The sequence below is a fragment of the Lissotriton helveticus genome, chromosome 2_1 (assembly GCF_964261635.1).
Source record: "Lissotriton helveticus chromosome 2_1, aLisHel1.1, whole genome shotgun sequence".
Classification (NCBI taxonomy): Eukaryota; Metazoa; Chordata; class Amphibia; order Caudata; family Salamandridae; genus Lissotriton; species Lissotriton helveticus.
Genome location: NC_136059.1, coordinates 199,883,228 through 199,907,794, shown reverse-complemented (window position 1 = coordinate 199,907,794; position 24,567 = coordinate 199,883,228). Strand labels below are relative to the sequence as shown.

The following is a 24,567-nucleotide window of genomic DNA, read 5'->3' as shown; positions in this document are numbered from 1 at the left end:
CCTTTTTGGGGATTAGGAAGTATAGGGAGTATACTCCTGTTCCCTGTTGGTGCTGTGGAACCTTCTCTATGGCATGCTTTTCTAGCAGTGATATTACTTCCTGTTTTAACAGTCTCAGGTGATCTTGTTTCATTGGACGCTGTTTGGGGGGGATGTTTGGTGGGGTAGCTGTGAGTTCTAGGCAATAACCATGTTGGATAATTTGTCTTACCCACTTGTCTGATGTGATGTTTTCCCAGACAGGTAGGAACTGTGATAGGCGTCCCCCTACCGGTGTTATATGGTCTGGGGGAAGCTCTATGAAGTCACTGTTTTGGGGTTGGAGAGTTGCGGTTGTTGTTGTTTCCGCGACCTCTACCCTTGTTGTTGTTACCCCTGTATCCACCTCTAGAATTACCTCTGGGTGATGTAGGTGTAAAAGAGGTTTGCTGTTGGTTTGTACCTGTACTTTTGGATCCTCCTCTATAGGTGGATCTACGAAAGGAACCTCTTTGTGTCGGCTGTTGCAATGCTCCCATTGATTTAGCCGTTTCTGTATCCTTTTTCATTTTTTCTAGGGCCTCATCTGTCCCTGTGCCAAAAAGTGTTTTCCCATCAAAAGGTTGGTTAAGTAACGAGGTTTGTACCTCTTGTTTGAATCCTGACACTCTGAGCCATGCATGTCTCCTTAACATGATGCTTGTATTTGTCGACCTTGCCGCAGTTTCTGCCGCGTCTAGGGCGCACTTTATTGAAGTGTTAGTAATTAACTTCCCTTCTTGTATAAGTTGATCAGCTCTCTTTTGATGTTCTTTAGGGAGATGTTTGATGAGTGTTTCCAACTCATCATAATGCGCTCTGTCATACCTTGCAAGTAGTGCTTGCGTATTAGCTATGCGCCAACTGTTTGCCGCTTGAGATGCTACTCTCTTGCCAGAGGCATCTATTAGTTTAGACTCTTTGTCAGGAGGTGGCGCTTCTCCTGTAGATAAAGAGTTTGCTCTCTTGCGAGCGTTTGTGACCACTAGTGAGTCTAGAGGAATTTGTCCCTTAATGTATATTGGGTCTTTTGGAGCTGCCCTATATTTTTTTATCAATTCTTGGGTTCAATACCCTAGCCCTCACTGGGTCTTTGAATATCTCTGATGTATGACTGAGAAGGCCTTTTAGCATTGGTAGTGTTCCTGATGTTTTTTGTGCAGTAGGTAGTGTCTCTAATAAGAAGTCCTGTACTAGAGGTTCTGTATGTAGGTCTACCTTATGAAATGTTGCTGCTCTAGTAATGAGTTGTGCAAACCCAGTATTGTCATCAGGAGGTGAAGGTTTTGAGGGATATGACTCAAGGTCGGTATCATTACCTGATCCCACATTATACTCCTCCCATGGGTCTGCCTCCTCTGGGATTGTGTCCTCATCATCCCCAGGGTGTCCCCCCTCCCCTGTGTCACTCTCTCCATCTGTTGTAGGTGTAGATGGACGTGTGGGAGGAATATCTGGCCTATTGTGAGGAAGAGGCGAAGATGGTGTGTGAGGTTTGGGAGAAGGGGGAGGAGTTGTATTCGTCCCCATTGTTCTCTTCTTTGGATGAGCCTTGTCGTCCAAATGTTCATGTTTCCTCTTTTTAGGTAGTTCTGTGACTACCTTGCCAGTCTTTGGGTCAATAAACAAAGTCTTTTGTTTAGGATCCGTTCCGTGTTCCTGTGTCGGTACCGCAGTTTTCGGTTCCGAAAGGTGTTTTTTCTTTGAAATGTCCATTTGTATTTTCGGTGCCGAAGTTTTGTTCGGATCCGACTTCTTCGGTATCGAAGATGTCCCCGGTGTCGAGGGTGTTTTCGGCGCCGAAGCGTGCTTCGGTGTCGACATGGACTGCTTCGACTTCGAGCTTTCCTTGACCTGGTGCTTCGGTGTCGATGTGGTCGGTTTATCGGAACCGGAACCACTATGATGGGGGACCGAGTGTTTCGGTTTCTGTTTCGTTGCCGGGCTCGAAGGCGGGGCGTTGGAAACTTTTTTCGGTTGTCTGACCGGGCTCGAGGGCGGGGTCGACACCGTGCGGGGTCTGTTTTTCGGTAAAGGGACGTCGTCACTCACGGTTTGTTGGACGTCGATTTCCTCGACGTCGGACTCGTCCGCTTCTGACCCCGCCTCGTCGGCCTCTTCTTCCTCCTCTTCTGGGTGCTGGTCCTCGAACAGCTCCGGGATTGCTTGTGACTGCATTCTCGATACCTCGTGTCTTCGGGCTCGACGGTTTCTAATCGTCGACTTTGACGAGAACGCTGCACAGGCCTCACAGTCCCTGGATTCGTGTTCAGGGGACAAGCAGAGGTTGCACACTTCGTGTAGGTCCTTGTGTGGGAACTTAGCACCACACGTTGGACATTTTTTGAATGGAGTCCTTTCCATGGACCCCGGGCTGGACTACGTCGAGTTTCTCGTAGTCGTCGTCCTTCGAATCGCGTCGGTATGGAGTGAAGTCGCGTTCGATAACGATACCGTCGATTTGGAAAGGAATACGCGCCGGTTATAACCTTCTTTGTTGAAGTCGGTCCGGAGCGCTTCGATCCTCATCCGAACCCGATGGCGGAAAAAAACAATCTAAGGATGGAGCCGATGCCCATGCGCACTAACACCGAGAGGAGGAGTCACCTATGACGACAAAGACTTCTCCAGAAGAAAAACAAAGTGCAATCATCCGAGCCCAACACCAGATGGCGATCTATTCATAAATGTACCATCTGCAGCCCATATGCCTCGAACATAAAGGTTTCCAATGCTGAGGTTTTAGGGGAACCTTAAAAAGTATTTTCTTCTCAAGTCATGTCGCTCGATATTGATCCACCTTCCAAAAACATGTACAAAACTGAAAGATCGGTCAGTCCTTAAGGGTGCCGGTTTAATTGCAGTAATCTACAATTAACCCTGCATTCCAATTAAACTACAAAGCCTTTTCTGTTATTTGCCTGGGCTTACAAGCAGAAAGAATGCCGCAGCCCAAAATACAATGTGAGTCAACAACGAGAAAGAAAAGCCAACAAGTATAAAGAAACATCCTTCATTTGAAGGACTAAAGTAGAACAAAGTGGATCTGTTGTTTTCCAGTGATGGCTATATCTGGGTAAGGAGGACCTGGTGCTAAAGGAGTATTGCACAAAAAGGCTCTTAATGTGAGGGTTCTGTGGTCTCCGACACTGTAAAGTGTGGATTAAAAGGATTGTCTTACTTAAAAACAATAGAACAAGCTAAAGAACACACATTAACGGGAATCAATTCCATTAGAAGGTGTCGGGTGCCTCGAGCTTTCATTGCATTGATGTCATGAGCTACAATGTCAGACAGTACAAAGGTTTAACACTTATAGAGCAGCTAAAGGAATTTTTTTCCTTCTAGTGCCTCATTTCTGATTTCAAAAGCACACATTGATTCTAAATTCAACTTCTGATCCTCATAAAATATTCTTTCAACTGTAGGTCGCAACAACCAACCACAGGACAACACTGGATCTTTGATAGTACTAAGATGTTCGCAGAATCTTAATTTCTGTAAGAAATCGAATGTTTCGAGAAAAGTAAAAAAAAAGGAATTCAAACAGTAACTTTATAAGCGTACAATAGGTAAGTAACGTTGTTAGATCCCCCCTAGCACCCTCCTCCCATTTCAGGAGAAATCAAATGGGTTTCCTGGCATTACAGAAGGAGATCAGCTAAATATAACCTAAACAATGGTGGGGTCAGAGCACACCCATGATGAAGTCTTATTCAGAAGGAAGTGAACGGGTAATATACCCCCTCCATATATTACATCTTGAGCCCAAATATCCCAAAGTATTCATTTTAATAATGTACACACTATTTCTCCGAAGCGCCTCATTTTACATAATCAAAAACCCTTCAAAAAGACTCCCACAATGAAAAGTTTTGGCAGAAAACTTTGCTTTTCCTACCTACAAAAAAAAATAACATACTGGTCCCCACATCAATAGCAAGCTCAAAATTAACTTCCTAGAAACATCAATGAAGAACGGAGAAAAATCTGGAATGGATTTCAGACCATCAGTTCTGGGGAAAAGTGTCTCTGTGACTTTTGAGACATGCCCAGTACAACTGTAAACTGATGTCTTTGGCCCACACAAGTGAGCCACTATGTTAAAATGTATAATGCATGGCAAGGGATTTTTTTTTAAATAGTCATTGTTAAAAAAATATAAGCATGTAGATTGAATGACTATCAAGCTCATCTGCTAAAGCATTTTTGTCAATAGTTCTCAGCGGCACACATGGTACAAAGAAGCACCGGTAGGTATGAACATGTTCAAGGAGAAATAACATTTTGCTTGAGCAGTTCACAGCAGTGTGGTGTTTTACAGAGACAGCATATTTCATGTGGGACATACATTTTGCATAGGTCATTGTTTACATTTAAAATGTGTAAAGTAAGTGAATTCCTACTCAAAACTAATAGAAAAATGTCATCAATTAGGAAATTCAACAAAAGGTTGGTGTAGAATGGTGTTTCTCCTCTGACAGATACACAGGACATAAAATAAGTATAGGTAAGATCAAATAAATACAGGTATTTTAAAGGGGCTTAATCTTCAGTTACAGTATATTTTCTTAGGTACAACCTAACAAGGGGAACGGTCTGGTTTTTATACAACTGGTGTCAGAAGATGCCACCAAGTCATTATCCTAAAGAGGTCTTGGCCTCGCCTTCAATACAGGCTTCCTTATGGTACCATGTTAAAGCCATTACAAGGACCACAGGCATGTAGAAGGGGTGTGAGTTTGGGCAATCCATGCCTATACATTAAAGTCATTTAGGGCTGAAGGGTAACAAAGGGCACTCTGGTTTAGCACATGTACATACGCTTTATACAAACACTAGGAGTGGCCTAGCGCATATGAATCTTCAGCATCAAATCAAGGCAAAGGCACCTTACCTAGGAGGGGTAAATGGAGCCGGGTGCAAAAACAGAAACGCCACAATCAGATCCACGGACTCATCTGAGATGCTGTCACTCAGCATCTGTGCACTGATCCAGCGCTTGACCAGGCGAGACGTTCCACTGAAGGCTGGATGCTGCTGCTGGAGGCTACGGAAGAGGATATACAATATTTATGAAACACAATTGCACAGTGGTGAATTAGTTGAACAGAAACACTTGTTACATGACCCAAAGAGAAGAGGGGCAGGAAATGAATTATGTTGACTCCAAAATATTCCATAGTGTTTGAGTCAAACATATGGCTTCCCTCAAAATAAACTGAAACATTGTGATTTTGAAATAACTAAGCACGTTTTTTTCTGATCAGATGCAAGATGTACTGCACAGAATATTAAGAACATTAGAGGAGACCAGAAGGTGAGAACCATTAAAAATTTAAAGCAGCTCCACGTCATAGTGAACAGATTCTAAATATTCCAAACTTCTGCTATACTGAGGTGGACGGTGACAAGGGCAAAAACGGTGCACGTTTTTTAAAATCTGCCTGCTTTTTAAATGCCATCTTATGGATTAACTTCTCAGTAAGCGCATGAATGTTAGATTGCGATCATGAAAACCCACAGGTCTGGACCTTTGAAAGGAAATACCAGAGAATGGGTTTTGAACAGTTCATGTTTACCAATTTTTAGTTTCTTAGTGCTTTGGTGCAAAGCTTGTCTGCAGTTGTGGGTTAGCCCATTAGGCGGAGAGCTCAATCCGAAGGTGATATGTTGGTGGACAGTATGTTGGTAAATATACCATAGGTCAGTCAGTAAGTAACTGTGGAACGGATGGGATCCATAGAGGTTGCTACCTGTGCAATCTGCCATCCAAAACCATGTGGCGTTAATATATGTTGCGGTTATCTCTTTGGTGTGTACAGCCTTGGAAGTGTCCTGACATTCTGTCAAGCCAGTCAGCTGTGACAGAGTAATATTCAACTGCTCGTGGGGTCACTGGACTCCACATAACACAGACTGGTTAGGGCCTTGCTTATCCATTGGTGGGCGTTTGAGCTATATGAGATACCAATATCTAGGGGTGCGCAAAGTGTCACCAAATTAATGAAATGAAAATCTATTATTTAGGTACTAACTTTTAGCGCAAAACTTGTCCTCGTGTAAATTGTTTATGCAAGACCTTATTTCGTACTAAAATATAGCATTAAAGTAAAAGTACCACGAGCAACACCGCTCACATTTCGGCATTTTGAATTGTTACGAAGTAAAGATTTGGTTGCGAACGGTGCATAATTATGTGATGCAGCATAATAGCTTGATTTGGGGAATTTAGCATGGAAAGCAAAATGTAACATGAAATTCCCAAGTTACACCTGTTTAATTTAAATGTTGCCTTGGACTTCTAATAACCCTTCTTCATTTATTTTTCTACTGAGCCTTGTGCTTGCATGTTAGTAGAGTATCCTGCTTTTCATTTCCTTGAGGTTCCAAACAATATTTAACTTGGTTTGTGTCCCTGGTTCCCATGTTGTTCTATACCATCAGTGATTAACTTAGACCTACTACTTCTCCTATCCAAGTGCAATGTGTTTGGTCTGATGTGGTTTGTTTGTTTGAAGGGTCTTCCTCTTGAATATTCCGATATTCTACTTGATATGTATGTCTCCACTCATTACTCTAGAATAGGTTCAGCTAGTTCGGTCCTAACTTGGTTCATGCTATGATGCTTGCTGTGCGGTGGGAGTTAGATCAATGGTATATTGGGTTATTCAATGGTTCATGAATGGTCGATGTGGTAGTTGGTAATATTCTTGATTTGTGTCTATGTAAATGTAATGTCTAATCAAACTGTAAAACATGCTTATGTCACCGTTAGAATCCAGTGATGTAACTTAGAATGTTAGAGCTTTGTGTATTGTGGGGAGAAGGCGGTTGGTTTCTGGAGAGTCGGGACGTTTGCCCTGCTGCTCCGGTGGGTCTATGGTTTGAGGAAATAATAAACCATTATTTGACCACATTATCCGCCTCATCTCTATCTTTACATTGGCGACGAGGGAAATGGTTCTACCAGACCCACTGGATTGATCGGCAAATTGAAATTTTTCGGTGATTTTTGCCACTGGTTACCGGAGAATCGAGCCCACGACTCTTTCTTAAATCTGAAAATATTTCTACACTTCGGCTGAACTCTACGGATTTTCAAGGTACTGTTACTCTTATTTCTCCAAAATTGGGAGTTTCCTACCTGCCTCGTGATATCCGTTAACTTCGTTGACTTCAAATCGAGCTTGGAGTTCCAGCGCGTGAGTAATCGCCACTGTTTCTGACAGCGTCATCATTGGGTCCCACTGTGCGTTTCAGCGTTGCGTCAGTGACTTGATAGCGTCACTACGCTGCTTCCGCCATTTTGTGGGAGTTTGCTGTCTGTGTGCGTTTCAGTGACGTCATCACGTGCTCACGTTGGGCGGCCATTTTGAGTAATTCACCGTGTTTATGCGATTACCAGCTGCCTCGCATTACAATCCGGCTGTCACTAACGGTGAGACTTTAATTTATCTTCAAGCTACTCCAGTCAACATCAACGTCAGCACTAAGCATACGCACGCTTCTGTGCTCTTGCTCATTAGCGCATTTTCAGTGATGCGCACACTTTGATCTTACTTCAGTTCTGACTAAGCATTTTGTTGCTGCATGGCTTATACTACTTTCTTCATTTGCGCATTTTCAGTGATGCGCGCACTTTAACATCTTACTTTAAATTCAAGGTGTCACATCGTGTGCTGTTCCTACCAGTGATGCGCACACTATTACATTCTTTTAACAGCGCGTTTTCAGTGATGCGCACACTTTAATTACATGTTAACAATTTGATGACTTTTACTTAAGTACATGTTCAGTTTAATGCTCAATTTAATTGATGTGCTGGTCTTCCGTTGTTGAAGCAATTTTTGTGATTGGCACATTGTTTACTCCTGCAGTTTTTTTTTGGAGAAATTCTGATTCAGTTCCTGTTACAAACACAGTCTCTTTTATTTATAACTCCTTAGGAGGTGTGTGTCCCAACTAACTTTATTTCTTTATTCAGATTTTCAGAGACTTTTAACATGGCTAATGCTCAAATTTGCAATCAGCCCACAGTTTTTCTACAAATTCCAGGTAAGCCTAAATTGGAATGGAAGAAATGGTTTGAAAGTTTCGAAAATTATATTGTGGCTATTGATGGGTCCAAATTCCCAGCTGAGAGATTAAAAGCCATTTTATTCAGTTTTTTGGGTTCTGCAGCTATTGAGATTTTTAAAAACTTGATTCCCATTCCTCCACCCAGTGGTGGTGGTGATGGTTGGAACGTTTATAAGGAAGCTGTAGCCAGACTCGAAAAACAATTTCAGGATGAGCCTAATGTTCTTATTGAAAGGCACGCATTTCATAAGAGGAAACAATTTCCTGATGAAACAATTGAGGAATATGTGGCTGCTTTAAGAGTTCTAGCTGCCAATTGTGACTATGGGGCAACTGTGGATTATTGTATTAGGGATCAATAAATTTTTGAATGTGAGTCAAAAAAGGTCCAAGAAAGACTTCTGGCTTGTCGAAATCCTACATTAAGCGAAGCTGTTGATCTAGCGAAAGGGATTGAAAGATCCATTTTATCTTCTAAAGTCATTTCTGCTGAGAATGCTAAATCTTTCAACTCATCATCTTCTGTTTCATCGGTATGTGCTGTGCAATTTTCCAACAAAGGAAAGTCTAATTCTAAACAGGTTTCTATCAATAAATCTGCCTGGTATAGGTGTGGTTCCAAAGCACATCTAGCCAACAATGTCAACTGTCCTGCTGTTAAAAAAAGATGTGTAAATTGTGGGAAAGTTGGCCACTTTTCTTCTGTTTGCCATGCACCTAGGAGGGGTTCTAGTTCTTCAAGCTCAAGTGTCAATAATGTTGACGTTGTTGAAGAAGATTTACAGAACATGTTGTTAACCATTTATGACTGTGTTTTTGATTATTCTGTAAACAATCTCAGTTTTCCGTTTAAGGCACCATTAGGCATGGTATTGGTTGGTGATATTTCTTTTCAAGCCATGGCTGATTCTGGCTCACCGATCACCATCTTGTCTGATGTGTTTTTCAGGGACAATTGGAAAAATGTTGTTCTCCATAAATCTGACATCAATCCCAAAGCATTTGGGAACTTCGATATTACCATGTTAGGTTACTTTGAAGATTCCCTTGAGTTTGAGTCTAGGAACATTTTCACCAAAATTTATGTTGCCATTGATGGTAAGAATTTGGTTGGGTGGTTTGATTTAGGAAGGCTGGGGGTAATTTTGTGTCCTGGTTCTGATCGTCCCATGCAACTCAGAGAATTTGATGTTAATAATATTTACATGGACAAGTATAGTTTAGATATGATTATTAAGAAACATGCTAATGTGTTCAAAAATGTGGTAGGTCAAGTGAAAGGTTATATGCATAAAATTAAGTTAAAGAAGAATGCCATTCCCATTCAACATAAAGTGCGTGTTGTTCCTCTGGGTATACGTGAGAAACTGAAGGTCCATCTAGACAAGTTATGCTCAGAGGGCATCATTGAGACTACTGATAGTTCTGAATGGGTGTCGGCCATAGTTTTGGCACTCAAAAAGAATCAAGATTTGAGGCTATGTGTAGATTTGAGGTCCCTTAATAAGAATATTGTCGTTGACACGCATCCGTTACCTCGCATTCAGGATATGTTGTCAGCGGTCAATGGTGCCAGGTATTTTTCTATCATAGACCTCAAATCTGCATACCATCAGGTACTCCTGGATGATTCTTCGAAAGATCTTACCACTTTTACTACTCCCTTTGGGTTGTATAGATTTAAAAGGATGCCATTTGGGCTGGCATCTGCAGCCAGTGTTTTTCAAAAGCTCATTGAGAATTTGTTTCAAGGCATCACTGGTGTTCAGTCATTCCAGGATGACATTTTAATTTTTGCCGAGACGTGTGAACAACACAATGTTATTCTCAACAAAGTTCTTAATATTCTTGGTAGTAAAGGCATGACTGTCAGCAAAGAAAAGTGTAAATTCCTTGTTGAAGAACTTAATTACTTAGGGCACAAAATCACGGCCGATGGCATTTTTCCAAAAGAAGATTTAGTCAACACTTTAGATAGCATCAGTACACCCCAGGACAAAGATTCTTTGCGCTCTTTCTTAGGTTTGGGAGAGTACTATTCAAGGTTTGTGAAAGGGTACGCATTAGTAGTGGAGCCACTTAGACAGCTTCTTAGAAAGGGTGTTCAGTTTATTTGGGACAAGAGCCATGATGAAGCTTTTGTCAATGTAAAGAAGCTTATTTCTAAAGCACCGGGTCTTAAGACCTTCGATCCGGAGGGCAAATCCTTCGTCACTGTGGATGCTAGTACTGTTGGCCTCGGTGCTGTTTTTTCTCAAATGGTTGAGGGTAGAGAGAGAGTAATATCTTTTATTTCAAGAGCAATTCGGGGTGCTGAAAAGCATTACAGCACTATTGAAAAGGAGGCCTTAGCGTGTGTCTGGGCTGTTGAAAAATTCAAGAGTTTTCTGTGGGGCAGGCCTTTTGTACTTGTCACGGATCATAAACCGCTTGTATTTATGATGGATGGTGTGAAGAGCGGCAAAGCATCTTCTAGACTGGTGAGGTTGATTGCCAGACTTCAAGAATACAATTTTGAAACGCAGCACATTCCTGGTGGGAAAAATTTCACCGCTGATTGTTTGTCCAGGCTTCCTCCCAGTGAGGAAGACAACAATGATATTTTGGATGAACATGAATGTGTTGTGGCACTGGTCGATGCTGTGAGTACGTTTGAATCAGGCATTTCAGAGGAAAATTGGATTGAGGCTATGGACAAGGATCTTGTACTCAATAGAGTTAAAAATTTTGTAGGTAATGGTTGGCCTCCTATTAGGAATTTGGAAGAGTGTTTAAGGAGTTTTGCCCAGGTTGCTGATGAGCTTAGCATTGAAGGGAATATTTTGTTGCGTCAACACTTGTTTATTCCTCCTGATGGTTTAAGGAGTAAACTCATTAAGCTTGCTCATGTTGGTCATCCTGGTGTTTCTGGTACCAAGAAGATTCTCAAGAACCACTATTGGTGGCCTGGCATGGATGCTGGTATTGAGAAAGTTATTGACAACTGTTCCGTTTGTGTCAGAGCCGATAAGCACTGGAAGGTTTCAACCCAACCTTTGTCTCTTAAAGAAGGAGCTGTTGGTCCCTGGGATAGAATCTCTATTGGTTTTTCTGGCCCCTTTGAATGTCTTGGAAGGGAGAGAAGATTCTCCATTGTACTGATTGATAATTTTTCCAAATGGATATATTACACCTTTGTGGAACATCCCAATACTGACTCTGTCATTGATTTTTTGAATTTTGTTTTCAGTTTGGAGGGTGCTCCAAATTTCATTTTATCTGACAATGGGGTGCAATTTGTTTCCAGGAAAATGAAAGGGTTTTTGGAAAAGTTCGGAGTAAAGTCTGAAACCACTCCTTTGTATTGTCCCAGGGCCAATGGCCAAGTTGAAAGGGCCAATAGATTTATTAAGGAGGGCATTCAGGCTGCCTTAGAGAGCAAGTTGGATGTTTTGCAATTCTTGAAGGAGAAATTATGGAGTTACCACATCACTCCAAATTCCTCCACGGGTTTTTCTCCCTATCTACTGATGAGAGGCAGACAAGCTAAATCTGTCTTAAGGCCCAACTTTGTTAAAGATGTTGAGGAGGAAGTTAACATGAAAGTTATCATTGATGAAGTCAAACAAAACATTCTAGAGTCTTGCATTGCTGGTAAAAGTTATCATGATGCTTCTCTCAAGTCCAAAGATAAATGCATCAAGGTTGGTGATTGGGTACGTGTGGTGAAACCTACTTTATCTTGCAAAGGTTCTTCCAAATTTTCCAATCCGTCTCAGGTTGAAAAGGTAACTGAGTCTGCTGTTCTGCTGGCTGAGAAGGGTTGGTGGAGCAAGGGTTCAGTTATTCTACTTAAACCTGGGCAAGAACGTTTTTTTGCCAAAGATGAGGATGGTGGTTGCACTTGGAATGATCTTGATTGTGGAGAAAAGTTTCATGCTGCTGATGTGTTCTCTGATGACTCTGCTCACGATGCTGGCACTGGAAATGTTGTTTCTTCAGAGAGTTCCAGTGTTTGTGAGGGTGGTTCCAATCTTCAGGAGTCTATTGAAATATCTCCTCAGGTTGATCATTTACCCCTCAAGAGGATTCCTAAAGTTCCTAAGAAATTTGACGATTACATCTTGGATGTTTGATTTATTTCATTCTGTTATTTTTGTAAAAAGAGACATGTGGTAGTTGGTAATATTCTTGATTTGTGTCTATGTAAATGTAATGTCTAATCAAACTGTAAAACATGCTTATGTCACCGTTAGAATCCAGTGATGTAACTTAGAATGTTAGAGCTTTGTGTGTTGTGGGGAGAAGGTGGTTGGTTTCTGGAGAGTCGGGACGTTTGCCCTGCTGCTCCGGTGGGTCTATGGTTTGAGGAAATAATAAACCATTATTTGACCACATTATCCGCCTCATCTCTATCTTTACAGTCGATGTTGAGCGATTGTCAGACTGATGTATGACAATCATGACTATCGTCCGAAGCTTGATTAGTGAAACTGTATGAGAGTCAAGGCAGGCTGGCAACCTTCAATGACTTTAGAAATCCTGCTGAATCAGTTGCCACCCCTATTCATTATTCATGTACAACTTTGTATAGACATACATCCTGGGGTGAATGCAGCTATGGGAAGGGAAAGATACTCGGATAAAGACAGCTGCAATCCAGACTAGCTAAACAGGGTCAAAGACATGCCTACAAAATACCAAATGACTATGAGATAGCGAGTGCACACCTTCTCTTCTGTGTTTTAGATTTTAGCTTGGGTTGCCAAATATGTGCGTGCAATTCAGCAGCTGTGAACGTCCCACACAGCGATTCAAAAGATATTGACAAAACGGGTGACCTTTGCGCCCCCCTTGCTGTTGCACTGCTGTAGTGAGGATACTGTCCGCTCAAGGTAAACATGGTTCAACATTTTTAACCAGGTAATCCAAAGTAATCTGTAGTAATCCACGACATTATTAGTCAATTGTTCATCCATCTTTCTTATAACCACTTCGGAGACAGCGATAATAACTTAGAATGTCTTATTTTATTTTGCATTTTCAAATGTCTATTGCTGCCATACGAGCTTGAACAAAGACACGTGCTTACAACATTCCATTAAGCCGGCATTGTCACAACGACCCAATGCATTTCGAACAGTTAAAAGTTCTTCCTCAGGGGTACTGAAAGTCAATCAGAAAGAACTGCATGAGCAAACAAAACAATACGTTTAGTGCATGGGCTAAATCAAAACAACTGCAACAACAACCCTGGACCCTCAATGAAACCACCTTTAGTATTCACCGTGAAAACAAAAAAGTTCATTGAAAAGCATTTCCTCCCCACCTTCCTTAATGAACATGCCTCATGTGAAAACTGATAATGTCTCTATTTAAACGAAATATAAACCGCACTCCCACCCATTAGGAAAGCCCATCTACGCAACCTCAATCCTTTTACCTCATCGCGCCGTAGCCGGCAGTTAATCATGTACATGTCTTCTTCTGTTATCAAAGCGTCATCAGCTCTCCACTCCTGATAACTGGTCTTATAGCCTCCTCTCGCACGTTTTCCTTATTCCTGCCTAATTGGACTAACCTCGTGACCATCCCTGTGTTCCTAAAAAAATGACCTGGTAACTAGCATTCCCATAATGCACCACCCTTTTGTGGAAAAGTAAATTCTGCCATGTTCTGTGTCCCTACGCCTCCTCCATCATATGTTATGTGTGCATGATTAATATGCATATGTATTCCCCATGTTTGATTAAAGACGCAATTATAGTTGTGTCCACCTCTAATATGCCAGTTTCCAGTCCTCGTGAATACTACGAATATCAGGTCTATGTAAAGCTACGTTGCCACGTTTCTCAGTGTGCACGTTATTCCATTATAAAGTCCCCGTTTCTAGGCCTCGAAAAGGGCCTGGACACCAGATTCAGCTCCTGTCTCCTGAAACCTCGCTGAGGAGCGACATAGCCCCCACCTGTATCCTCGACCCTTCACTTACTTCCTGCCTCGCAGTGCCCGGTTCAGCCTGGCTCTGCCTCTGAGTCTGCCAAAAGTATGTTATGATTCCAGTTATCAGTTCAGTCCTCCTTCTCTGCATTCCTAAAGCTACTGAATCGCATCGATAGTTTCCGTCATTGTCTAGCCTTCACGTCTCCACGTTAGAGAAATACTGTATTAATGGTCATTTAATATTCTTCATCACGCACTACATGTAGAATAATACATGCTCCAGTCTTAGAATCAAGTTAGCCTTTCCCCTCCTGACTTCTAGTTTATATCAACATGTTCTCTAAACATCAGATACTAGATACTGCTTAGGTACATGTCGCCCTGACTCTCCAGACTTCAGTCTCTGCTCCTAGCACAGAGTTCGAAGCCCCCAGCTTCTCCTAGTGATACGTCATTGCCAGTTTGCGCGCACCATCAGGTTAGAGGTCCCGGCTCCTCAGGTAGCCCCCTCCATGGTTTCCGCCCCATTCATGACATATTCTGTTACGTTTGCATCACATGTCTATGTATACGCCCTGTTACACCTCTTTTCACCCTTATCTTTCGCGACTGCTACGCGTCACGCCTTTTGCTCCACCCACTGCTACGCCTATTGCAATGTAATGCTATGTGTTTGCGTTATGTATATATGCTCATGCACTGTTATTAAAAAATCATCCTTTCCCTTGTCCCGATCCTGACACCAGCAGCGCTGCTGGGCCTTGCCATCCTATTCCTTTATGCTGTAATAAACCTGCAAAAAACTCCTACTACCTCGAATCTTGACTCTTATTTATTGAGCTATCTGTTATTCATTTATACATTCAAAAATAGGGTATTATTTATTTATTTACCACATAATGGCGCCCGAATAGGGACTTGCCCTTTCCCCACGCGTCGGTGAAGCCACGCCGACCCCCTGACCCTCTGCAGTCGTGACGGAACTCTTCTGCGCACCGGTAGATATTTCTGCTTCAAGTATCCCTCAGGCCCACGGAGGAGACGGAGGAGGCGGTCCAGCATCCAAACGAGACGGTGGAGGAACGCGGCGAGTCCCGACCAGAGCCCAAGCCGAGAGTCCAAGGTCCGAGGTATCCGGAGGCCCACCCGTAACTGAAGTCCGAAGTTCGTCGTCCGTCGTCGTAGCAGTCCAGTCCAGTCAGAGGCCTTCCGTTCTTGCTGCCCGGTGAGTACCGTTACTGGGGTGGTATCTAGACAGGGTCAATCTAATTGACTCTGGTCCGTGGGTTGGTGGTACACAGACCCACAAACGAAGTGTCCACTTCGGTGGATGCAGGTCCTGACGTGTCTCTTTATGAGACCGGTAAGTTTCGTACTGTTTCAGCAGTGCATCTAGTTCCTGTTCTAGTCAGTTCTGTTCTCGAGAAAATTCATGTATTCTGTGTTCCGTATTCCAGGTAGTATTCTGTTCGAACTGTTATTTTTAAATGTTCTTCATGTATTTTAATGTTGTGGTATGAATGGGGAATAAGTATCGTGTTTATTGTGTATTGTATTGTGTCTAGATTATAGTTCAGTCATGCCGCTCTTTTCGAAATTACGTCAGTTAAAAACCAGAAAGGGTCTGCTGGAAGCAGCAGTTCCAGTTCCGCCTAGGGACAGTCCAGGTCATTTTATGTATCAGAAGCATGGCATAAGCGCCGTACTGTATCTAGATTTATGGGTAGAGTATACCAAACAGTTAGAAGAAAAGTATAGATGGCCCGTATCGGGTACATGGGATGCCGAGTGCATCATGCGAGTAGAAGAGGCATTATGGAAAAAGAAAGCCAGACAGTCACAGAAAGATGCCATCGAGTTATGGCGCAAAGAAGCTCATAAAAGAACTGAAAAGGAAATCAGAAAGTCAGAATTAAGTAGAGAATCCTTAGAACGAGCACAAGAAAAAGAACTAATCGAGATAGGTGAACAAGTCAAAGCCGAACAGTCAGACAGACAGAGGCATGCCCTTATTAGGGGTATGTATCCTCTCCTTGCCGAGGGCTTGCCAAAAGCGACCCCAGAGGCATCCAGTAATTTCCCGCCACCATTAGTCCCGACCAAGCTACGTCACAAACAGACCGCAGCTGATATTTTTATTTCGTCCTATTTGGACGACACAGTCCCAGAATATGCAAATCCTGTCCGCGCTCCGCCAGTCCCTGTAAATCAGGCACTTCCCGCTCCTCCAGACACCGGAGTACCTGTTACGGTACCCCCGGTCCAGCCCGCCATACAAGTCCAGCCTACATTTCCATTTCCCACTCTGCCAGGACGAAGAGCCTCAGTAGACGACTCTAGTTTAGGGGCCGCAGGGGGAGATACTCCTCAAACCCCGCCGCCACACAAGCGTTTAACGACAGCCGAATTACATATACAAGCATCACAGCGTACGCCCAGACATCAGACTGTAGCAGAAATAAGAAAATCCCTTGCCGAATGCGGCTATGATCCAGTCCCAGGCGAGGATAATATGGTTTTATATTCATTCCGCGTAAGAAAGGTGGCCGAGTATCTAGTCACCTTACCGAATATGAAAGAAGATCTAGACAGAATATATCGTTTCATCCGTACAGGGGATGATCCAGAAAGTATTAGCGAGGCCATGTCTCAAAGGAAAGCCGAGATCCAGCTCATGATATTAAAGTTTCTGATTAACTGTCTAATAAGAGAACAAGATTACCCGTCTAAAGATCAAGCCGAAATGAGAACCCTGACAAGGTGGAGTGATAATATAGCCGAGGGTAAGCACAAGACCGTCGGTGCTATGGAGAGTATGTACAAGAAAATCCGTAAAGAAATAATAAAATTACACGAACAGCGTAAAGCAGCACAAGTAAGCGAGAAAGAAAGTAACTCTGATCCTGAAGAGTTAGACGACGAGAATCCTGACAGAATAGCGTATGTAGGAAAATCTAGATTTCCAGATCGCCATTTACGCCTAGAACACAAGTCTATTTTTCATCATCCAGCACCAGAACAAGGTTCTCTAGAACAAGTATTCCAAGCTACCGATCACATTCTGAAATCACGAATCGGTTACAGTGAGTTGAGTACCATGCATGAACAAGAACTAGCCCGATCAGCAGTCCGATGGATTACTGATTCTACCACTTTTCCAGACGAAATAGTGGCACAAATGTTTTTAAAAATGCCCCCAGCCGAGCAGCGACTGGTGGGTATGTATATGATTCAGCACCTCATTACTCTGTATGAGGGTCAACATTCTGATCCAGGTCCGTTACATGATATCCTGAACGAGTTAAACTGCAAAGCCCCTGCACTAAACACAATTTGTATGGTATGAAAGTTAAAACGTGGTTAATTGCAATAGTAGATAAAATTGCAGTACTCCAAACACATAGTAAGTATTCACAGTTCAGTGATCATGAGCACAAAAGAAAGCTGTGATAGGGTCAAAGGTCCGTTCATATGTTCATTTTCTGTTTATTGTTCCCAAAAGATAAGCCAACACGTGTTTCATCGCAGGGAACACTGCGAATCTTCAGGGCTGAACAAAAAATACAAATGGGGTTGTGTAAGAACATATTTTGTTTGTGCGAAACTTCACGTAAATGACTGTAAGGTGTGCACCAAAGTGACAGAAAGCATGCCTATGGGGTGACTAGGAGTGTATTGTTTTGGAGAAAGAAACATACATCAGGTGACATATGTGATTGAGAAACGACATGTGTCCGGTCTAGAACAAGTTCTGTTATCATGAAGACATGTATAAAAATAATAATACACTGGCCGGTTTGAAAAGTGAGTGAGGTGAATCAAGGGTGTCCGGTAGGCAGGACGGTATCCCATGTGACACCTAGTTATAACAAAACGCAATCGGCTTAGATGAAATGTTAGAATGATACATTTGTAGATTAGAGCTAGTATTAGTAGTGCGTTAAATATTTTGATTGGTCTGGTACATTTCTAGATGTAGATGCGTTGCAGGTCACGCAATCCGAATGCAGGGTTATTGTATGAGGTATGGGGCCTTATTAAAGAATATACACTCCCACAAGGAAAGCTCATATTAATCGTTCCGAAAATTCACTGGCCTACCTGGAAACGATGGCTCATATGATAAGTGTTCTAAGTCAGAAACATCAAAGAGTAAGGGCGCGATAGAGCCGGTCAATGTGTATACTCCGGTTCCTGTCTACAGAGAGGAGTGTAGGTTATACTTAGTCAAGAACAATTAAAATATACGTATTGCACCCGAAAGCAAAAAGCAGAAAGCTTGAAAATTTTTTGGTTTTCAAGCTTTCTGCTTTTTGCTTTCGGGTGCAATACGGGAGTATACACATTGACCGGCTCTATCGCGCCCTTACTCTTTGATGTTTCTGACTTAGAACACTTATCATATGAGCCATCGTTTCCAGGTAGGCCAGTGAATTTTCGGAACGATTAATATGAGCTTTCCTTGTGGGAGTGTATATTCTTTAATAAGGCCCCATACCTCATACAATAACCCTGCATTCGGATTGCGTGACCTGCAACGCATCTACATCTTGAAATGTACCAGACCAATCAAAATATTTAACGCACTACTAATACTAGCTCTAATCTACAAATGTATAATTCTAACATTTCATCTAAGCCGATTGCGTTTTGTTATAACTAGGTGTCACATGGGATACCGTCCTGCCTACCGGACACCCTTGATTCACCTCACTCACTTTTCAAACCGGCCAGTGTATTATTATTTTTATACATGTCTTCATGATAACAGAACTTGTTCTAGACCGGACACATGTCGTTTCTCAATCACATATGTCACCTGATGTATGTTTCTTTCTCCAAAACAATACACTCCTAGTCACCCCATAGGCATGCTTTCTGTCACTTTGGTGCACACCTTACAGTCATTTACGTGAAGTTTCGCACAAACAAAATATGTTCTTACACAACCCCATTTGTATTTTTTGTTCAGCCCTGAAGATTCGCAGTGTTCCCTGCGATGAAACACGTGTTGGCTTATCTTTTGGGAACAATAAACAGAAAATGAACATATGAACGGACCTTTGACCCTATCACAGCTTTCTTTTGTGCTCATGATCACTGAACTGTGAATACTTACTATGTGTTTGGAGTACTGCAATTTTATCTACTATTGCAATTAACCACGTTTTAACTATCATACCATACAAATTGTGTTTAGTGCAGGGGCTTTGCAGTTGTATTCGATACAGACCAGTGTTCTGATCTAATTGAGTGGTTGGGAGGTGTTACCACTCGCCCCATTGCCTACACTGTTTACTTGCTGTTATACACCAATCAGCGGTCACCCAGGTGTGCGCCATAATACTCTGTAGCACTAAAAGACCTCCTAGTTGTTGCAATCCTGAACGAGTTACTCCAGTATAGATGGAAAGGTTTAGGTACCGACTTAATTAGTGTCATTCTAGAACAGCGTCACAAATATAGAACGTTTCTGAACCCGCATTTTGTTCATGTCTCACCCCCAGAAAGTAAACCATTTTACATGGAGAGACAGAATCCGTTACGAGAAGTCCACCCAGTTAGAGGAACGGGTGGCGAACTAGAACGAGTGTTTGTTTACACTCCGATTACAAAGATGGAACTCCTCGAGATGAAGAAATTAATTCCCTGTCATGATAAAGATCCAGCAGGGTTCCATAGAGAATTAAAAGACATGCTCCGTATGGGAGAATACACGTATCCAGATATAATTAAAATGTTAAAGGTTCTGCTGCCCGCAGGGGTGTATGAAAAGCTCAAGGAAAAAGAATGGGAGGTGGGAGAGAAAAAGATCGATTGGGCAGTTCTAGAAGCTGAAGACAAGGCACGAGTACCAGGTACCGGTCTTGGAGCGAAATGTAAAGAATTACCGGAATTATTAATACAAGTTTTACCTAGATTATTGACAACTAGAAAAGAAGACTGGGATGCAATCTCAGCCTGTAAACAGAAACAAGACGAAGATATTAGTGATTTTTATTCTAGATTCGAGAAATGTTTTAGCATCAAAAGTGCCCTCAAGACATGTAGTGAGTCATACCCTCACCTTTTTGTTACTAAATTAGTCGAGAATTCAAGTCCACAAATTAAAAATCGAGTTTTGAAAGTCAAAAGTACCTGGCAAGCTAATACCCCGTCCCAGATGTTGCAGATGCTCCAATACCACCAGAATAGAATCAGGGAAGAACAAGAACACGAGAGAAAACGTATGAAAGACACGAAAATGAAAGTACTAGTTGCACAATCTGTTCCTCAAGACAGTCAGAAGAGGGGTCCAAATCAAGCCAGTCATCCTGCAGCTCCCGTTAAAGGGAACTGCAATTATTGTAAACAGCCAGGTCATTTTATAAATGAGTGTGCAGTTCTGAAACACAACATAGCTACTGGTAAAACTAAAGAAAGACCACGTCCGCCTAGACAAGAACAAGTTTCACAGATTCCTCAGCCACAGAATACACCACAGACAGTTACAGCTCCGCAGCCTATCGCTGCAACACAGCACGTCACACAGCAGATGTACCAGTATGCACAGTCTGAGTATCCAGAGTACCAACAGTATTCATGAAACAGCCTAGAGAGGGAGGTAGGCTTGCCTCTCATCGAGATACCTGTAGATCAAGAAGGTCCCTATGTTCACAGTCAAGTATTAGGGAAAGACAGAAAGTTTTTGATTTATACAGGGGCAAGTAGGACCACAATTAGTCATGCCGAAGTTCCAGGGGCTCCGCTCTCAGGCTCAAGAAATGTTTCCCTTGGATTTTCAGGAAAACCCATTGTAAATGAAATATCAAAGCCAGTTACTCTAGAAGTAGGTCCATTGTCCCGCACTACTGATCTGTTACTTACTAAGTCATGTCCAGAAAATTTATTAGGTATTAAAACACTGAAAGAGTTAGGTGCAGTTATATGCTGTTCCCCAGAGGGAATACGATTGTTCCTACGTGACTTTAAGGGTCACTATGTATTACGAGATTTTGATCCCAGATTGTCTAATGTTCCGCAGCACTTATGGGCGCAAGGTCCAACTGATGTAGGTTACATGCAAATCACACCCTATCGTGTGACTCTCAAGCCAGGTGTAGTGTTACCACGAATCAGACAGTACAGATTGCCACCTGAGGCTGTAGCAGCCTTATCCAAAATTATTGACGAGCTCATGGCTCAAGGAGTGGTTGTAGAAACTGACTCCAATGTATGCAATTCTCCGATCATTCCTGTCATGAAACGTACTGATCCAAATGCACCCCCAGTATATCGATTAGTGATTGACCTACGAGAACTTAATAAATGTATTATTCCTCAGTACCCAGTTGTCCCAGACATCTCTTCCCTATTGACAGCCATTGATTCCGAAGCCACGTTCTTCACTGTCATAGACCTCAAGAACGCATTTTTCAGTGTCCCTATTCATCCAGACAGCCAGTTCCTTTTCGGATTTTGTTTAAATGGAAGGAGCTATATGTTTACACGCGCTCCTCAAGGTTTCACAGAAAGCCCTAGCATTTACAGTCAAGCACTTAAAAGACAACTAGACAACATTCACATGCCAACTGACACTGCCCTGCTCCAGTATGTCGATGATCTCCTGATCACAGCCCGTTCTGAACGTGCTTGCGAGCGAGCATCCCTTACAGTCTTGTATTTCCTAGCCGAGATGGGGCACAAGGTGTCCCCTTCTAAGCTTCAATTCTGTGTCCAGCAAGTGGTCTACTTAGGACACTTACTGTCCAAGAGGGGTAGGCAGTTGACACCAGACCGTATCCAGTTAATAGCGAGTCTTCCTCAGCCCAAGACCCAGAAGGAGGTACGTGCTTTTATTGGCCTTACTTCTTACTGCAGACAATGGATTCCTCAGTATGCATTTCTAGCCAAGCCACTGATACAGTTAACGACACAGGAGGCAGCCGTATCGACTGTCCTCCCTTGGACATCTGAACATACACTTAGTTTCAATGAGTTAAAGAAAGCCCTATGCCAAGCTCCAGTTCTAGCTACACCGAACTACAGTAAGCCTTTTACACTTTTCGTCACTGAACGCGAAGGTACAGCATTATCTGTTCTCACACAAGATCAAGCAGGACAATACAAGCCCTGTGCTTATTTTTCGAACACATTAGATCCTGTAGCCCAGGCTCTGCCTGCGTGCCTCAAGTCAGTTGCAGCCACAGCACTAGCTATCAGGCAAAGTGATTCCATAGTCTTAGGACATTCCTTGACAGTACAAGTTCCACACTCCGTGGAAGTTCTTTTAAACCGAACACAAACTCAGCACTTGACAATTGCACGTTTAACAGGTTATGAATTGACACTGTTCCAGCCACACATAGAAATCAGACGCTGCAACATCCTGAACCCTGCTACACTGTTACCATCAGTTACTTCGAATTCTGCCACACATGACTGTGTGGAAGTAGTTAACATTACGACAAAGCCAAGACAAGATCTGACAGATACTCCGTTACCAGACCCCGACCTGACACTTTATGTGGATGGTTCATGTATGAGAACAAGTACAGGAGAACTAGTCGCCGCGTATGCAGTGACTACTGACACCGAAGTTATTGAAACACACCGTATTGACACCCTGTCCGCTCAAGCAGCAGAGCTAGTTGCTCTGACACAAGCCTGCATACACGCCAAGAACTTGAAAGTTAATGTTTACACAGATTCACGCTACGCATTTGGAGTTGTACACGACTTCGGAGTGCTCTGGCAGGAGAGAGGTTTCATGACTTCTCATGGAACCAAGATTCAGCATGGTCTCCTTATTCAAGCTCTGTTAGATGCCATACACTTACCGACATCTATCGCTATCATGAAATGCAAAGCACATACGAAAGTTACTGACACCATTTCTCAAGGTAACGATCTAGCAGATCGCACAGCCAAGCTTACAGCACAGACTCTAGACATTCCAGTTAACATGACACACACTCCAGATCCGATTACATGTATGACAGTTAAGGACCCTACTCAAGATGTCATAGATATCCAGTTACACGCTACTCCCGATGAAATCAAGAAATGGTCCGAACAAGGAGGGGTCCAGACAGATCAAGGATGGTTAACGAAGGGTAGAGCCACATGGTTTCTCCCCGACTCCATGGTTCAAGTCATTATCAATACCGCACATAGTCCAGCACATTTAGGAGAAAAAGCTATGTTAGACAGTATCCAGAACATTTGGTTCAACAAGCATTTACGAGCTGCAGCCAAGCAGAAAGTCCGTACCTGTATGATATGTTGTCAGTTTAATCCAGGTAAAAGTGTCCCGGTGGAACAAGGTGGATTCCAGCCTCCTGACCACCCTTTTGAAGTCCTCCAGATGGATTATATTCAGATGGAGCGATGTCGAGGTTTCAAGTATGTCCTTGTAGTTGTATGCGCTTTGTCCAGGTGGACAGAAGCATATCCAGTCCCAGATTACACAGCCGCGACCACTGCCAAGCAGTTGGTTCGTGAGTTTTTCCCTCGTTATGGACTCCCTAGAGTCGTATATTCTGATAACGGTCAGCCATTCTCATCTGAGTTGATGAAGCATGTTTCCCTTTTGTTGGGGTACCAGTGGAAGTTTCATTGTGTACGCCATCCTGAAGCAGCCGGTCTCGTAGAGAGACATAACCAGACTCTGAAAATCCGAATTGCAAAAGTGTGTAAAGAGAAAGGTGTGGACTGGCTAGTAGCTCTACCAGTTGCTTTATTTTATATGCGCATGGTCGCACATTCCAGATCAGGTCTGTCCCCGTATGAGGTCGTTTTCGGCCGCCCCCCTAACATGTGGGGTACTCCTAGACCCCGAAGTATTACCGATGTTTCAAGTAATATGCTGACAGATTACCTAGCTTCCTTGATGTCTGCCCTCAACTCATGTCGTTCACAGGTTGCCGCCGCATTTCCAGACAATACCGAGGTGGCACCGCATGAAATCGTTCCAGGATCCATGGTGTTGGTGAGGAATTTTGACAGATCAAGTCCGCTGGAGCCTCGCTGGAAGGAGCCCCGACAGGTCCTCCTCACCACCCGTACAGCCGTGAAGTTGGAAGGTCGCAAAGGCTGGGTGCACCTTTCTCATATAAAAAAGTTTTATGGACTGAAACCCGTCTTAAAGAACATTTCCCAGGATTTGAAGGATTGCCAAAATATTGTTCTCAAGGACTGTCCCGCAAAAGACATTGCTACAAACCCTCCCCTGTTAGAGAAAACTCCGCAACAGGAGTATAAACTCAAGTTAAGGTCTAGTAAAATAAGTCAGTCAGTTTGATTGTCTAAGTCCTCCCCTAGGTGAAACGGTTAGACTGTTTCTGACATGTATAAAATAGACCCCCATAGTGAGAGAGTTAGTCAAAACTCAATTCGATGTATCGTTTTTCTAAGTTTCATATTATTTCTCAGCATTATGATTTCCTGCACCAGTTATGCATTTTACCTGTATCTTCCAGTTCCTCATGTAAATATGTCTTCTAATGCTACTGTAGAGCACATGTTTAGTGACCTACCTCCTCATGAACTCTCTTACCGCCTCGC

At 42.8% G+C, this 24,567-nt stretch overlaps 1 protein-coding gene across 1 annotated transcript in view; it reads right to left on the bottom strand.

The window, feature by feature from the left end:
* The window catches only part of NOL6 (nucleolar protein 6), a 471,490-nt gene that overhangs the window by 171,596 nt on the left and 275,327 nt on the right, over positions 1–24,567 (bottom strand). The window contains exon 20 of the mRNA XM_078674724.1: positions 4,916–5,068. Within this exon, the coding sequence (XP_078530850.1) occupies positions 4,916–5,068 (153 nt within the window). The remainder of the gene's footprint in view (positions 1–4,915; positions 5,069–24,567) is intronic.